This window comes from Saccostrea echinata, unplaced genomic scaffold, assembly GCF_033153115.1.
Source record: "Saccostrea echinata isolate AGI-Se365-2 ecotype Australia unplaced genomic scaffold, CSIRO_AGI_Sech_v1 ptg000010l, whole genome shotgun sequence".
NCBI lineage: Eukaryota > Metazoa > Mollusca > Bivalvia > Ostreida > Ostreidae > Saccostrea > Saccostrea echinata.
In genome coordinates, this window is record NW_026889759.1 from 13,170,900 (window position 1) to 13,189,288 (window position 18,389).

The 18,389-nt window shown below is 33.1% G+C and overlaps 1 protein-coding gene across 1 annotated transcript in view; it reads right to left on the reverse strand.

Moving 5' to 3' along the window:
- Window positions 1-18,116, reverse strand: part of LOC133184437 (laminin subunit alpha lam-3-like) — a 54,130-nt gene extending 36,014 nt beyond the window's left edge. The window contains exons 1-5 of the mRNA XM_061319517.1: window positions 17,928-18,116; window positions 11,725-12,014; window positions 2,426-2,668; window positions 1,902-1,961; window positions 774-896 (exon numbers count right to left, since the gene is read on the reverse strand). Of these exons, the coding sequence (XP_061175501.1) occupies window positions 774-896; window positions 1,902-1,961; window positions 2,426-2,668; window positions 11,725-12,014; window positions 17,928-17,994 (783 nt within the window). The 5' untranslated portion in view covers window positions 17,995-18,116. The remainder of the gene's footprint in view (window positions 1-773; window positions 897-1,901; window positions 1,962-2,425; window positions 2,669-11,724; window positions 12,015-17,927) is intronic.
- Between the last annotated feature and the right edge of the window lie 273 nt (window positions 18,117-18,389).

Here is an 18,389-nt window from a genome sequence, read left to right on the forward strand (position 1 = left end):
AAAACATGTAAACTTGTCATGTCTTTTTCTTACAATATCTGATCTGCACAAATTTTTTTAATACTTTTTCTCAATGATCTTGATATTAAGCCTCGGGTGAGGCAAATTAATTCTTAACCGATTCTCCTTACTCCTGAAAATCTTAGCATAAAACCTATTTCCTTGATTATACTGAAGCATGATCTCAGGTCTTTATTATTTTGTTATATCTGTTTCCTTGACTGACTCCAGAGTCAGAGCTTGAGATTCATTGGAAAACTTCTTTGTCTTAGAAGATGGGTCATATTTATTATTATCACCATGCAACTTCTTCATGCCCAGGAAAAAGGTTTCTGAAGATTTCCTTTATTTTGTAGGTTTATGGTTTCAGAGAGGAAGCTTACGAAAATGTTCAAAACTTTACAACCAGCAGATACTCGTATGAATGATGATGAAGCTAGACAAAATTAGCACTAAGGTCACATGACTCAGGTGAGCGAATATCAGCAGATAAAAAAAAAATCTGGATTGAAATACTTATCCATCTTTGCAAACAAAAGTTTCCAATCAAACACCTCTTTACACCTCTCTAAGTGAGAGTAGAGTTTGGATTGGAAACCATCATAATTATAGCCTTGAATTGAAAACCTTTTCTGTATTTTCAACTAATTTAAAATCCTAATTGACTGTATTGCAGACTATTTGGATTTTTCCATTAAAGTGCACACCAATAAATGGTGAATGTTCCTTAAAGTACATAAAAACCAAATGCTATCCTAAAAGAATAAGCTTACCCTTCTGGTAACAAATGGATCTATGAACTTGAGGTCACTGGTTGACCTAAAGGTCATAAGGTCAGCATTGAGTGTCCTTATCTTCTGTAATCTCAGTCTGATATAGCGGGCTGATGTAAACTCCTGTTACAATTTAAAATACCCACATATATCAATTATATCAATTACACCTCATAAATCTGAAGTAAGAAAGGAGGTATGATTGAAAATGACAGAAGAAATCTTTGTAAACCCTAAATGATGTTACAGAAATGCTGCATCATAACTGATTAAAAATGAGAGAGGATTGAATCAAAAGCCAACACTTTCAATTGAAGGCTTGATGTGTTAACCATTACTGGTTATTAGGGTGTAAGGAATGAAAGGTAATATTAATGTAGCTCTTCCCCTCTTCATGTGGATCACAACAACTGAATTTGAAAACTGGGTATTAACTTCACTAAAGTCCTCTTTTTTAAAAATTATTTTTGGCAATATATAATTATTTTCATTTTTTTAATCTATAGATGTAATCAAAAGGACTTTATATCAATGACATATCTCTAAGACACATGTACCGGTATATGTAAAATATCAAACAAGGTTAAGTTTCTTACATGTCAGTGGGACCATTAAAAAAATTCTGATATCAAGTTAATTTTTTAGAAAATTAACCTGTATCATCAAGTTTCTTGGTTTTTTTTTTTTTCACCCCACCAAACATGCTTCCCATAAAACACTGATGGAGTCATTTAGTGGAAACCTGAGTTTACCGAGGGAGACCTGATCTGCTCATGCATCTCTGATTAAACAGCTAAGTCCATGTTTATTAGAAGGGATTAGAAAGGAATTTTTGAGACATAAAACCTCCTGCATTTTACGATCAGTTGTGGATCATCTAAAAGAGTAATCAAGCCTCGTACCTTTACTTTGAAGTCTGTATCAGATTAAAGCATTCATAAAACAAGAGAACCCCATCAACCTGACAAAACAGCTAATGCCAGAAATTTATCTTCACACCAAGAACCATGTTTACATAGTAAATATACTATGTGGAAAATTAGCTTAATTTATGGGAAATCATACATGCTAATGTTAAATGAATTTGAAAGAACAAAACTTAATACTGTATAAGAGATGTAATCTTACAAGTAATGTCGGGCTGGGTTTCTTTACTCCTGGTCTTCCATTGACAAGCGATATGAAAATCTACAAAAAAGTATGAATTAAGGTACATTGCTTTTACACGCATATTAACAGGTAAAGGTAGCAGATTCATCACTTAAAATGACGTACACATAAAATAAAATCAAACACAGATATTTTTTTTCATTCATTTATAAATAACTCCATACTGAAACCAGTTCTATTGAAAAATGTCAACATTTTTGAAAAGATAGCTCACTTTGTAAACAAAATTAAACCATGCAGTTTATATTACTGATATTACATCTCATTATTTATATAATGTTGTGTTTTGCAAACAAAACATAAATATATAGCATTAAGCTGGCAGTCCTATATGAATGTTCTCTACATATTTAAATATATGATCATGTACATTCTTATTTGATCTCCTGGTGATATCTTGCAAAAATGAACTACTGCCTGATATTCTATATACATTTACTTCTTGTCCACAAATGAATTTTAAAAAATGGTTCAAATCCTACTTCTCCATTTTCCAGTGGGTAGATTTTTGAGTATTTTGTTGTGCAGATGACTTCATCATCTCTGAGGTAGGTTGGGATTTTGCGACTAGCCTTCAGACCGTATCTTTTTTTACAGTCACGATTACGGATTCCGAAGTATTGCCATGGCTGGTAATTGATACCATCAATAGATCTCTCTAAAATCCAGTTTCCTGGTCTAGGGGAGTTGGCTGATTTCACTATGACATAAGCTACCTGATAAACCTGGAATCAGAATAGCAAACTTTAATTCAATATTCTCATGGTGGGTATACCAATCAAAATACCTTATTATCATAAATTACAGAAGCAAAATTCAAATTAAAAAAAATTGAGATTGTATCAACATAATAAAGGTACTGTTAACTTTGAAGTAAATCAAATTAAATAAACATAATCCCTCTCAACATGGAAACCTCAGGGCAAAAAGTGCCTCTCATTGAAATCATTCACTTAAAATGCATCAATAAAAATTTCAGGTCTATTCTCATTGTGAGTGGTTATTAAATATTTTACGATAATGGTTATTATGTATCTCATAGAACCTTTTCTTATTGTAGTCAGGCACCTGTGTAGTTTTCCCATACTCTGTTTCACCAAATTCAACTATGATCGAACCAGGAGAAATTTCCCATATATACTTTTACACCGAGACAGGATATTTTTATAATTTATTAATATATACTTAATTTCCTAAGATTTGATGTAATTTGTAGTAATAAATTCTTTTGACATGTCAGCTACAATTTCAATAGCTCTTGATCATGACCTGCAACTCTATAAAGAAAAAAACATTAAAATCCTTGTCAGAAACACTTTGTCCTCTTGTGGGGTAATAAATCCTCATTTTCCTCTTACTTAGAAAAACATTACATTGTTCCATTAAAATTTAAGCAAATCAGGCATGAGAGATTTTAACTGATTGAAATTCCAAAACCTTTCTTCAATACAAGCATTGTTACAATTTGATTTTTAACTTTGATTCTCTAAGCTGATAGTAAGTGGACATTGTTTGGAAGAAAAAACACTTAAAAATAAGCATTTAAATCTTCTTCTTTTTTTTCTTAAATTTCAGACCAAGAACTGTTAAATTTTGTGCTCTTTATTCATAACATCTTTTAATATACAAACACTGCAGGTATATTACACATCCACACCATTCAAAAAATTTATTAAGCATATAATATACATAAGCTAACAGTATATATGCACTCAATGTATAAATATGAAAAAGTTATGCATAAAATTGTATATTCTCCCTACTTAAACTAATGATCATATATAATAATAAAACTACCAACATTATAAGTAAAATTTTATTCTTTTAAAAGAACCAGTGACTGTGGTCATTGACATTCATCAGCGTAATTCAAATATCTGTAGTGGACAGAGCGGTGGTCAGAAGTGACATTTATGTGACACTGTTTATGTCCCTACTGACACATAAATGACTTGATTGAATTATCTTGTAAATATATTACTGGTCTGCCATTTCTAGCACATTATACTTCAGTATGGTGTCTCTTGGTGGTAGGAGGAAGGTATCCAGCCATATATAAATCTGAACTGACTCCTACAACTTAAGCTCTCTTCAATGCTCAGAAACATCTTAATGTATTTCATATTAGTTATGCTTATGAAATGAGCAGCTCCTTCATGGAAGAAGGACAGGACTCTGTTCTACATGTCACCTGAATTATTTTCCCCTTACCCATTCATTTTTAAGTACACATTAAACACATTTCATGCTGTTTAAAGTTATATGGCTATATTTTACAGTTGTGACACACTTACATCTTAGTCAATGTATAGAAGCACCAACTTTAACAGGCCTACCTCCACTGAGAATTCAAGAGGTAAAAATAATTCATCTCTTCGACTCTATGTAGTGGCCAGCCACTTGAAGAAGGAATTTATGACCAGGGTGCATCCCTGTATCAACATTTCCTTTCAAAGAGTTAGTAATTAAATCTCTTCTATCAGATAGATCAAAAGTGTTACCTATTTCTTACAATATCTCAGACACCCCCTGCAAAGAAATCTTTTAGAAGAAATGAACATGCAAACCATTAATCAGGTGTTTAACTTCAATACAAAAGTTAGTTCACTGTTTGTACTCCTTGTTCAAATCAGTGTTATGAATATTAGATCATCCCTATATCATATCGACCAATTGTGTTTGCTTAACAAATAATAAAACTGCATGTAACATGACATAATCCCAAGCAATAAAGCTAAATCTATATATTTTCCAGGTGAGTTGAACTTTGACCTTTATCAGCTGTTAAACATAACCTGTCTCCAAAACTATAGTCCGTTTCCCTTTGTGTGAGCTCTTGGGATTTCAAAGGCTTAAATCTGCTAGTAAATCATCTTTATCGTCCTTATTTTCAATTTGGCAAGTGTTAATGGCTAAAAGCTTTTATTATTGGTTCTAATTTGCACCTGCCACCAAAGATAGAAATGGGTCACTCAATCCCAGACTAACTGGTAATTATATTAGATTGGCTTAAACAAATGTGTAATCCAAATTTTCATCTGGTATCATATCCTTTGTAAAATTATTGAATTAAAAATCCTAAATCCAGACGTGCATTTAGCTTTGCTCTAAGTATGAATATAATACTTAACAGTGGAAACCTAGTAGGACCTACATTTATCATTCTATATTTCAGACAATCAAGATTATCTATTGGCAAAAAGGATATAGTCAAATCTCATTATCTCGAACTCAATGGGACTGAGAAAAAACTTCGAGACATCCGAGGATTCGAGATTTCCTGGGTAAAATACTTAAAAAATAAGTGGTTGGGTCTTCAAAATCACTTTGTCATATCCAGAGGGTAAAAAGAAAAAAACTTTAGAAAAAAATGTGCAAATATAGTTTACAAATGGAGGGTTCAAATAACCCCACAAAAATGAAAGAAGCGTGACACTTTGTGAGAGACTTTTTTTAATCACTAGTACAAAAAATTAAATGGCAAAATAAAATGCATGAAACATGATAGTAATATTGCATATATATATTTGCCAGAAAATATAAATACTTTGTACTCTTTCAACAATATACACTTAAAAGATGTTTGATACAAGATCAAAGAGTTGAGATCTTTGTGATTCTATACACAGTCACCTGCCTGAAGAATGAACAAAATTGACCTGATTAAGATCCAGAATTCAGAGGCTTCATACATGACAACCCCTTGTCCCCAAGAACTGATGATATATCAAACAACAAAACAAACATTTTACAGGCATTTACAATGTCTCTTTCAACACTTAAATCCCTGCAAATATTGGACACTGATAATATTAAGATAAATCGAGGGGGTTCTTATCTCCCTTGAAGTACCCAGTTCCCAATACCACGTACTCTAGTTTGGCATGACCAGCGCACACTAAAATTTATTAATTTCATTAGAAGTCCTAATTTTACTCTTTTAGAAAGAAGTGCCTTTATTGGTAAAATTCTTTCAAGTTAATGTAGCTAGCTTTACGTATTTTTCAAGTTTATCACAAAAAAATCAGAGAACATCCTGTTCATGATCATGTACAGCAAATTGTGGTTTCAAGAAACCGTGCCTGACTCAGCCCCTTTAAAATTCACCTTGAAAATAATTGTATTTTGTGTGTGCAGTGCTTTTACAAACTAGAGATTTTAGGCACGAGTTCATTAGCTTGCAAGGTGTGGGATAGGGTAATTACGGGGTAGGTGGCTGTTATTTCGACCCACCACACTCAAGAAAATTAATGGGACCCTTTGCACTGCATTGTACCAGAATTATGCCTTAAAGCACTCTGCAATTTGAAAGCCCTGTTTACTTTTCTTTCTTGCCACATGCATACACTTGCTTTGGTCACGCAAGTCGAATATGCTACATCACTTTGAAATTCTTCAACCAAGTCAAAATTCTGCATGACTTAAGTTATACCAGTTTGTGTGTATGTGCTATACAAGCCTAAATTCTATCATCACTTATGACTCATTACATAGATTATAATTTTTTGTAATGACTAATAATAAAGAATTCCTAAAATTTGACATTAAAGCCCTAAAGTAAAGACATATTGGCAGACATCTAAACTATATTTTACTACCTTGCAGGGATAACTTAGCAGGCCAACCATCAATAATGCTATATGGTGGTCTTTTTTATTGCCATTTTTAAACATAACGAAGTTAAAATATCTAATTATTCAGGGGGAATAACCAGCTGGATTCAGTCTTGCATAAAATATGTGTAATTCTTAATCATTCTTGACAGAGTAATTGTTAAAGCCACATTTCCATTTCATTTGATCCAGTGTATTGAATAACTTTAATTTCTTACAATATTTTTTTTTAAAACTCATTTCATCAACAAATTCCAAGTCTTTTACAGGTGTAGTGTTCTAACAGAAAAACTAAACCCAGACAACAAAGCAAACAAGCTCATAAATAACAAATCAGATGAAGTGTAAGGTCTTTACAAACCTTGTTAAACCCTTTCACGGTCAATTGAGGACCAAATCACGCAGAATTGACATTTGTACTTTTAAATATATGAGTTTTTGTAAAGATAATAAACTCCAAACTTCCTTAATTTGCCTATGTCAGGATATTGTCAGATTAAAGTCTTATGTACAAAGGTATAGCTGATGTATCAGAGGTGTGTTGATTCCTCAGCTTCTTGTATTAATTACCAATCTCCTTCAGAAGTACAACTAAGGATTATCTGACACTAATGAATGCTGTCTTTTAAACTCCAAACTTCACTGTTACAACAAAAAAACAATTAAGAAAAAGAAAGGAAACTCATGTATTCACTCAATGCTCCAGTCAAAGGCAGGATAAGTATTTCATCTGCGTAACTGACCTTTTCTGAAGAGAACAGACATTGAAGTACTGAATAAGATATATCTATCTGTAAAAATTTAGAACAAAAGGAATTTTCATCTCACAGCACACAGTATACTACTATTCATCAATGTATTGGGTCAAATGAAAGGTAATTGTGTGTGACTCTGAATTTTTTACTGCTAATATCAAATGTGCTTATGTTCAATTTATTGTAATTACTAAATCATATGGAGACAGATATTTTATCCAGTACTCAAATTTTAGGTCTTTACATTTTATAATACCTTTGTAGGTGTAGGAGAAATGTAGAACTCAACCTACCCCCCCCCCCCCCAACTCCTTTTCATTTTGAATGTATAGACATCTAATTATTGACTACAGCTTTAAAAAACATTGTTTTTCACTATACTGTGCAACACACAATTGCCAAGATTAGATAACTTTTAGATATGCAATTAATCTGCCCTTTGAAAAGGGTTTCAAGAGTTGAAAGTAACTTTTTCTGTTAAGTGGTGCAAGAATTGCTACTGCACTTTACTTCATTCCTGATATTTTCTAAGTGAAGTGTGTTTGAATGGTTTTTTGTTTTCTCTAAAGTGTACTGCAAAGTTAAAAAGATTAATCATGTAAATATTCCCTAAACTTCAATTCCCACTGTTAAATGAACTTTTTCTGTATGTTTCATTTAATTCAACTATTAAACCTTGGGCATCAGGGTGAAGATAGGATCTAATTTATCAAATACTTTTGGATATCTGGGTGGTCAAATCAAGTGGTCAGTATTAGAAAGTATATCCAACACCTTGTGAAACTGATAATATTACACAGTTCACAATTTTTCAGCCACAACTACCAGTACATACATTAATTAGTTAAACTGAACTACCAGTACATACAGTTAGTTAAAGTGAAAAACTTGTGAAAAAGATTTCTTGGTAACCTGAATGTATGATCTGTCTTACACATTTTATAAGTTCTGAATTTATTGCCCCTTAGGTTTTAACTCCTGCGTTATAATTGTAATCAAGCTTACATTGGCAGATCCCTTTACTATCATTGCTGATTTTAGACTTCAATTTTAAAGCTAAGAGGATTATTTCTTATGACTAATCACGTTAAATGCATCTGGACATTGTGATTCTTTAATCAACAGTCACATTTTAATCTGCCCTCGTGCAATAGAACATAATTAACATAAGGTAGAGTGAGTCAACAATGGATTCTGTTTCTTCTGATTTTAATCCCCTTCCCTTTTCCACCCCCGTGTTTGCTGGGCATGCATCTCTTTGTCACTCATGGAAACATTAGATGATCCAGTGCAGATTTATAATGAGAAAAGTGCATAACATTAGCATAATTAGTCATTAGATTTTCAAAGACTTAAAATAGCTGTGCAAAGGCAGAGATACCTGTATTTAAAAAAAGAACTTCAGTGCATGTACTGAATAGTAATAAACATTTTGCTGTAGTTAAAATAAAAAAGTGCAAAACAGAATAGTGGTGTCAGAAATGTAAGTGCACTGTTATTTGTTATTAAATCATCTTAATGAAATAAAGAAGATACTGATAAGACTTGTTTAATGTTGTGCTCAAGAAGTATTTCATCCTTTCCAGCCCCCTCCCTTCCAACATGAGTTTGAGAATAGGATTGCGTCTTTCACACTGGGTTATTTGCTATCTAAATAGCGCCCTTTCACAAAGAATGATAGTCTCAACTTTTTTAAATCAATGACTAATAATTATTAGATGATAAAAGTCGAAACAGAAAGTACAACTACACAGTTTTATAATACAGAACTTATTATGAACAACCCAACATTGTACATTAGAATTTTTACAGCAAAATGAATTCCACAGCACCAGTTTTGTCACCTGACAAGAACTATTTCAGACCAAATCATGTTACTGATCAACAATACATCTGAAATACAAATCATCTTTGATCTCTTTCCTCATCAAGCAAAATATCTCCAGTCTGCTAAAGCACTATTCTTTATAATATTCCTCCACACTTTTTGTCTACATTTCAAAGGATTTTTAAGAGGGCATCAGAAGCATGCGAGAACAAGATTTCAATCTTTTAAAGGTCCTGCAAACCTTCTAGTTCATACTCTGAAAATTTTTAAAACTGAAAAAAAAAAATCTTGAAGAAGAAGTGGTGATCATATTTCTTATGCAAATACCCTCACAATGAAAGCATTACCGAACCACAAGAACATGTTCCAAAGTGACTCTGGAGAAATATGATTATATGAACTAGATATTAATTAGGTTAAAATAAAAAAAAAAAATAATAATAGTAATGGCTCAACCCATTACAAACTTGTGAAATTGAAAACATGGAAGACACATACAGAAGGTAAATGTCCAATTTCAAAATTACATGAATTTGTGCAGGGGTGGGGGAGGGTGGTTTGACTTCTTAACAGGGCTTTTAACCACTTTTTGGTATTGGGTAAAGTTACAATTGGTAGAACTTGAAGCATTATGGGGAAAATATTTAAAAATATTTTGACTTGACAATCAACATCAATTTATCATTACTATTGACAATTGGGTATTAACTTCATTCAGTTTGGGGAAAATGTTAACTATTTAGCATTAGGAACAGAATTGTTTCTCAGCCCCAGTCATAGACAATTGAGAGTCCAGTCCCAAGGATCATGTTGCAGTTTCAGATTTAAGTCAGATTTTTTTCACTGTTTCCCTTTCATCTGTTCATCTTCCTTTTCCTGTATCAATTTATAATAATAATCATTTCATGTTACAAATCTGAGACTGTTATCATCACCCTAATGCCTGGACTTAGTGGATTAACATTCGATTTTTGCAGTACCAAACTTGAAAGGATATAGGTTACTGTTGGATTTACAACACTTTATTCTTATCAAAAAATAAATGACTTCAAGTATTTGAAGATGATTCTAGCATTCTCCTTTTAAGTGACAAACGATAATATACTTTGGAAATTTATTTCTTTGAACCAGTGATTTTGAGTGATTACTGTATACAGGGAAATTTTGGCCCCCCCCTTTTTTTTGTCCGTTTCGCCCTGCTCAGAGGACGGCAAATTAAAATGGGGCGAATTCAAAAAACACAGTATAATTTCTTAAACAGACCTGTGATTGGGTGAATTTAAAGCGGGGCAAAATTATTTGAAAGTGTGAAAGGGCGAAAATAACCATATATATACATTATTTTTCAATATTAAAACATATTAAATAGGGAAATCTACTAAGGAACAAGAAACACTCAATGTGAGGTTTCTTTCACACAAATACACAAGAAAAATTCAGTTATACTACATTTTACTTTTCTTATGATGTTTTCTGGTCAATATTTCAAAATTGTCCTGATTTCTTTCCTCACAGATACTATTTGATACCACAATGTAAAAAGTCTCAGCAAGGGGACATTTTTGTCAAATCTTTTAAACTCCTTACCCCTTTAAACCTTTGCAGATCTATATATCATATGTGTGTGATAACACTTTAATGATGTATTTTTGGGGAAAAAGAGTTCATGAGGTCAATCAAATGTTATTCAAACAAGATCAGAGTCACCTATATACATGTGTGCCTTTTATGTTTGCACATCAAACTTTTAGTGTCAGTGTGAACATAGGTCTCTATACATAGATATTAACCTGATCTATATGCATGTATACTCAAAGTATACATTATGGTAAGCTTAGATAAATGATGTTCATTTTTATAAAGGGAATGGTTTTGTATGTTTAAGTAGATTGAATAGCATGCACGAGAGAGAGGGGGAATCTAAAACATACTTTAATCATATTAATAGAATTTGCAGACAGGAGATATTTAGTTACAACAAAAAAAAAAGAGTTCTAAGGATGTTCAACCATGACTTTCAAATAGTCATGATAATGAAACAAAAAGCATTCTACTTATTTAAAGGAACTTTCACATCCCCTGCAGGCATGGATCCAGGAATTGAAGTTAGAGGGGGCGCCAAAAGTAGGTAGGGGGTCTGGGGGCCGCCTTGAGGCCTCCAGTGGGTCCAGGGCAAAGCCCTGGTGGGGGCCCAGGGGGCGAAGCCCTCGGAAGCTCCTGGATTTTAGAGATTTTGTGGGGTAAAAATGAGGTCTACCGAGTAGACATTTTTACATTTTCTCGACGAAACTATGATTTACGCTAGCTATGACAATTTTAGGGGGGGGGGTGCGCGCCGGGTGCGCCCCCCCCCCCCCCTTTAAATCCGCCACTGCCCTGTATCAAATTTTCACAAGCACTTCATCTATGATGTGAAAAATTTATAGACAGATTTTTTTTTGTTTTAATCCTTTATTTCATATGTAAAATACTTCGTAGAGAAAAAAAATATCATAGTAATATGTTTCTGTATTGTACATAATTAAGAAAATGCATATTGAACTTGAATGTCTTTCAAGACTTCTCATATTTGCATACTAATTTACCTGTTTGAGGTCCAATGTAATTGTTACATAATTATACAGGGCTCCATTGGTTAGTGTTGGACTTTGCCACCATGAGTTCCTCCCATTAATGGCGTTAGTGATGGGATGACGGCGTCTTTCATCTCGACTCCTTGCATCACAGATGTCACAGTGTGAGTTCTTGTATGGGAAAATTTTAACATGGTCCACAAGCTTACAGAAAACCTCACTCTTTTCTTCTCCACAAGTAGCATTTACAGTTATGGTAGACCTTGTTGCTAAATTCAGGATATTTGGAAATAACCCTACATCTGAAAATAAAAACAGTACTTTTTATACTTATGCAGAAGACAATTCTTTGAAACTTTAATTACAATAAAATAAATAATGACTAGTATATCCATAGGACATGAATGCCACGACCAGGCTTCATTAGTAATACAGATGAAAATTTGTATTAGTGTATGAAGTTTGATGAGAATATCTTGAATAGTTTCTTTAAAATTAAAATCTAACAAAATGGATATAGATGATAAATTCTCACCAAATTATGTATAAATGCAAAAGCTTACATTTAAAAAAAAATCTTAAATGGTTTCTTTAAAACTAATTAAAATGCAAATTTAAGAAAAGTGAGGTAAATGTCACAGGAAAGGTCAAGGTCAACAGTTTTTGATGCATTAAATAGCTCTCACTAATATGTATCAGCATGTTAAGTTTGCTGAAATTATCTTCAATATTTTATTTTAAACAGAGCTAAACACTAATTTAAGAAAAGTGAGGTCAAGGTCAAAGGAAAGGTCAAGATCAAAAAATATTGATGCAGTTGAAAAGCTTACATTAGTATATATATTATATGTGAAGTTTGAAAAAAAGAACATGAATGGTTTCTTCGAAACTGAGCTAAACACAATTTAAGTAAAGTAATGTAAAGGTCAAAAGAAAGTTCAAGGTCAAAAAATGTTAATGCAGTTGAATCGCTCACAGCAGTATGTATCAACATATGAAGTTTGATTACACTATCATGAATGGTTACTCTAAAACTGAGCTAAACACTAATTTAAGAAAAGTGAGGTCAAGGTCAAAGGAAAGGTCAAGGTCAAAAATTGTTGATGCAATTGAATAGCTTACTTCAGTATGTATCAGCATATGAAGTTTAATAACACTATCTTAAATGGTTTCTTCAAAACTGAGCTAAACATTTATTAAAGAAAAGTGAGGTCAAGGTCAAAAGAAAGGTCAACATCAAAAAATCATGATGCAGTTGAATAGCTCTCATCAATATGTATCAGCTTATGAAGTTTGATAAAATTATCTTGAATAGTTTCTTTGAAACTGAGCTAATTGCAATGCATGACAGAAGGACAGAGAAATGGAAGATGGACATGACCTGCCATATTCATGGTAGGACATAAAAAATCTGGCTCAGAGGGGGTACCCCTCCCAGACCCTCAGTGCATCCCCCTTTCAAAACATCTGTTGATGGCCCTAAATATGCAATACAAATGTACATTCATTAACAGGTTGGGACCAAGCTCCCAAATGGGATATAATAGCCTGTTCAGGATAAAGTATTCCAACTGGTATATAAAACACTGCAAAAAATTAATATTTTTCATATAACTAAAAATGTTATAAATTTACATCAAAATGCTTCAAAATCAATAACTTTTGATGTATTCCCACTCTTTAGAAGATTGATCCCTTGGAAGTTCCTTAACTTCTTGGGGATCATAATCTCAGTGAGATTCATAGAGACTAAAAATATTGGTCTGGCGCCTCTTCATTCATGGAGACATCAGACCAAAATTTTTAGTCTCTATGAATCTCGCTGAGATTAAGGGATCAAACTTCCAAACATATGGGTTATAGAAAAAACTTGCTTGCCAAAAGTTGCATTCAATTTTATTTCATATTTATGCAGATTTACTCTTTTTATGGCCAAAATGAATTATTATATCCAAACTGTTAAATATCATATGATAACAGAGTTTTTGAAAACCATCCAGCCCCAAGACCATAAACTGAGAACAGACTTAAGTCAACATTTCAAACCAATATAACTTTTGAAATAATTTTGATATTGAAACAAAATTTTCATCATATATTTTAATTTAAATGTTATGTGAAATTGCAAATTTTTAAGCAAATACATTAAGGAAAACTCAAGATATCAAAAATCAAAATTTTGACTTAAGTCTATTCTCAGTTTATGGTCTTGGGGCCTGTCCTACCAGCAAAACTGACAGAAAATTGAAATGTTCGATGCAATTCGTTATACAGGGTTCGAAATTCACTATATACAACTCGCAAAATGCGAGTTAAAATTCCCAAATTGCGAGTTAAAAATTAGGTAACTCGCAAAAACTTGCAAGTCGATTTTTTTTGCATTGAAACTGTAGCAAAATTATATAATATGACAGAACACAATGCTTTTGATTTAAATCAGCAATTCAAATAAAAGCCACACTGTAGTTGTATTTTGTGTATTGTACAATAGTTACTTTTTCCTTAAGTTACATGTTTATATAATTTATATTTAATTTATATAAATTCAACTTTATATGAAAATTGCAAGTAGTCTTGTAAAATTGCGAGTTCACTTTCTTGGTACTCGCAATTATTTGCGAGTTGTAATTTTAGGGAGTTTCTAACCCTGTTATATCACCGGTCCACATGACCGATCATTTTCTGTTTACAATTCATTGTTTTTTTGTTTTTTTTGTACCCGTAAAGTTTTGTATTTTCATGGTAATCTTAAAAACCCTTTAGCAAGTTACTTTCCAGCAATATATCCAAAAAAAAAAAAAACTGGGGCAGATAATTCTAAGGCCATCCATTCCTTAAAAAATTGTTTGTTTGGAATTGCCGCTTGGGAGGTTTCAGACCCAGGAGGGAGGGAGGGAATTTTTTTTTTTTTTCAAAATTAAAGTTAAATTAAAAATTGATGATAAAAATCTCAATAAGGAATGAACACATTATTTTCTGCCTTTTTGTAAAGGGCATCTCCCATCAACCAGGAATCCAGTTTTGCTTAGATCCTACACTTATTAAGTGATTGGGTGGCACATATGGTAACTCATGAATTGATTGAATAAAAAAATCTACTTATTTTTGGTCAATAAAATTTTTCCAGTAATTACTCCAGTACAACTCCTTTTGTATTCTTCAATCTCCTTTTTGAGAAGATACACTCTGATTTGCTACATTTCAACTAGCAATATATGGGACATATTCTAACTGTGGTGAGGGCTTGCTTGTCTCGAGACATATTAGATTATTTTAATTAATTGTACCCTAGCTGATCTATTGCATTAATTGTCTCACAACTGGAGTTGTTACGATCAGCAGAATCATTCACACTAAATCTGGGTACTTCCAAGGTGCAGTTAGGTTGGCATTGATGTTCTGCAGCAATTTGATGTGTACTTTCAGGTGAAATGAAATGACCAGTCCCCACCAATGTCATATTCTTTTGAATTACATCATGAATTATACTAGAATTTATTCGGAGTTCGGACTGATAGAATTTGCTTCGGACTGGTAGAACATATTAAGTCATCAGTCCGAATGACTGATAGAAAATATTTGGTTTTTTTCGGAAACTCTGATAAGACGAGTTTTTAATAATCCCATTTGGGCGATTCGTCCCAATTAATTAACCTCGATCATGCTGATTAATACATCTTCAATCTTTTCGTATACTTCAATGTTATACTACAAGTATACCTAAATTTTCCTATTCATTTGTCATTAACTGATTATCCTCACCTGGTTTGAAATAATAATAAAAAAAAAAGGTGATGGAGCAGTCATCGATCCATCCCAAATTCTTCAGACCAGTTCACTACAAATCTCGCTGAGATTACACTTACCACCATTCGTAAAATGGATGGCTGTATTATTAGTATGTTTATTTTGAACACCATAACAATTTGCCACTGAAACGAAGCTATAAATTCTTAAAATCTGAAAAAATATCACTTCTGAGTCTGAAATAGTATATTTGCTTTTCCCTCCAATAAGTCAATGGTTAAATCGTTCTTCATATAATTCGATTTTCATCTACAGTACAGCCTATTAGCGAGTTAACCCACACTCGACGGGTACTTACTGACTCAGTCTCTGTTCTTATTCTGTTCTTATTTCCACGTGTAGACGTACTCATTTTGAAATATTCTGGAAGATATAACGTTAGAAACTACATTGCGTCTACTTTAGGGTTAGCTGCAGATCTGTAGAGTTCTCGCTGGTCTGAAAAAATTGGGATGGATCGATGACTGCTCCATCACCTTTTTTTTTTTATTATTATTTCAAACCAGGTGAGGATAATCAGTTAATGATAAGTTAACAAGAATCGTCCATCCCATTTTTTTTTCAGTCCAGCGAGCTACAGATCTGCAGCTACTTTAGGGTGGGGTGGGGGATGAAGTAGTACAAATCAAGTTGGACATGACAATGGTTATAGTTTCAACAAGCTCATAAACGCAACATAGATAAATTCAAAATAGTTCGCAAATTAAGATCAACGGAATCGATGTTTTAATGAATCGAGATATTACTGCGGCTGAAATGTGGGGGGGGGGGGGGGGGGGGGGGGGGTTGATGACGGGGAAGAGGAACTGTCTTGGTCAGCTTTACACTTAATCCTTGTCTCCGTAATTTTTTTTTTTTTTGTTAATATGTACAGGCTTATTTAAGAAAAAATATCAGACATTCTGTAGTTGACCATTTAAACAGTATAAAGTTTAGCTTAGAAAGCTTTATTCCAATTTCTGAATAATAGATATATAGTTGCACATTGCTCCAAAAATAAAACTACTAGGTGACTTAGCAAGATATGAGGTTATCCGAAAATCTAAGGCTAATGTGATAAAAACGATTCATATATTAAGAAAAAAACATATGCAACAAGATAGTTGTGAAACTAGATAAGATCTCATTAACGCTATTGGTGTTTAAGCCACTTTAATCCGAGGCCTGTATGTTTCTCATCAACAATGAAGAGGGGGAACTCTACGTCAAAATATTCACCTTAATCGACACACACTGGAGCTCATCTGGGCTCTCGTGAATGTCCTCACATTAAAAGGGAACAAATAGTTTAATTACAGAAATCAAACAAGAATTTCTACATGGAAGGGGGACTTCACACAAACTTCTTTTATCTGCAATTTCTACCGTAACAGCGTTTATGCCTTAAACCAATAAAACGACAATTCCTCGACCTATAATGTCCACAGATCTCATTCAAGGTGTTGACTGGTGCTGTTATCTGAATAAGTAAAATACGCTGCCTTATCGTAACATATTCTGAATAGCTTTGACATCAAATAAAAAAGCTCAAAGTACGAAAACGTTACCCAAACGCTTTCTGTAGAAATGCGAACAATTTTTCAGGTATAATACCTTGTACATCTCTTACTTGTTATGTCATATGTATTATAGGCACTTGCACCCACTAACTAAAACACTGGGAAGACAGCTAAAATTTTGAAACCGGTAGGTTAATTAAATGGGCGAACATTTTTTAGCACTTTGAGGAAAGTGCATGCGAAAGCTGTAAGATGGTACATTAAACCCTAAACATGTCCGGGAAAGAACCGTTAAATGATTTTACCCCCTGACGTAGTTTTTGTTTGATTCTATCAAAATCTAAAGCAACAGTTGGAGGCGACGATTAACTCATTAGCTCCCAATCTTTACAGCCTCATATCATCGAATTATCAGATGATCAGACTATAAAATGAGGAAGTGATGTTAGTTTCGTGTTAAAACACATTGCATATTAATGTAAATTAAATGTTTAAATATTTTTTTTACTGAACATGTCAACTGTCGCAAGAATAAAATTTATGTGCAACAGAGGAATATAACAACAGTCATTCTATTATTAAAATAGGTAAACCTTTCTGACACTGCAAAAATTTTAATTTAAGTTATACTCTGGGCAAATGATTCCCTTATAAAGTTAATCTGTTAATTCTCCAAAGATTATTGGAATTAGCTTCGAAAGTGCCCCAGTATGTCGATTACAGGTGCAAGAAATACGAAGTAACTAAAATACTGCTGACATTTTAACATTTTCCGTTCCTATAAATATATGTTCCATTAGATAAGATGAAATCCCGTTTTAATCAAGGTAAATATAAAAATCGAATTTAGTTCAAACCGCAACCTTAGATAAGATTGTATCACACACTCTTTCCGACAGGTAGACTTACCTTGGCATTTGATTACAGGTAAAATTAACATCCAAAAGACAAACACAAACCAGGTGACTTCATTCATTTTTCAATATTATTCATAAAAATATACCCATTTGTATAAAAATCATTTTATCCGATTTCTGACTTCACTACACCTATGGAGAAAGCAGACGCTCTCTAAATTTCCCGGCCCGTCACGCATGGGAGCCCACACTCTGACCGTAAAAATACCACTATAGTCTGTTTCCGGCCTAACAGCGTACCTGTGGAAGTTTTGCAGAGAAAGCAGAATTTCCTCCACTGGCATAACTAATGAATGAATGCCGTTACTGATAACAATCTACATGTATATAATGTACTTTTGTCGATTGGTCTGATAGATTTTAATCAAAATGCATAGAACATCCTGATTGGAGAGAACAAAACAATACTATTAATTGTTGGATCATCACCCCCCCCCCCCCCTTAAAGTTTCGT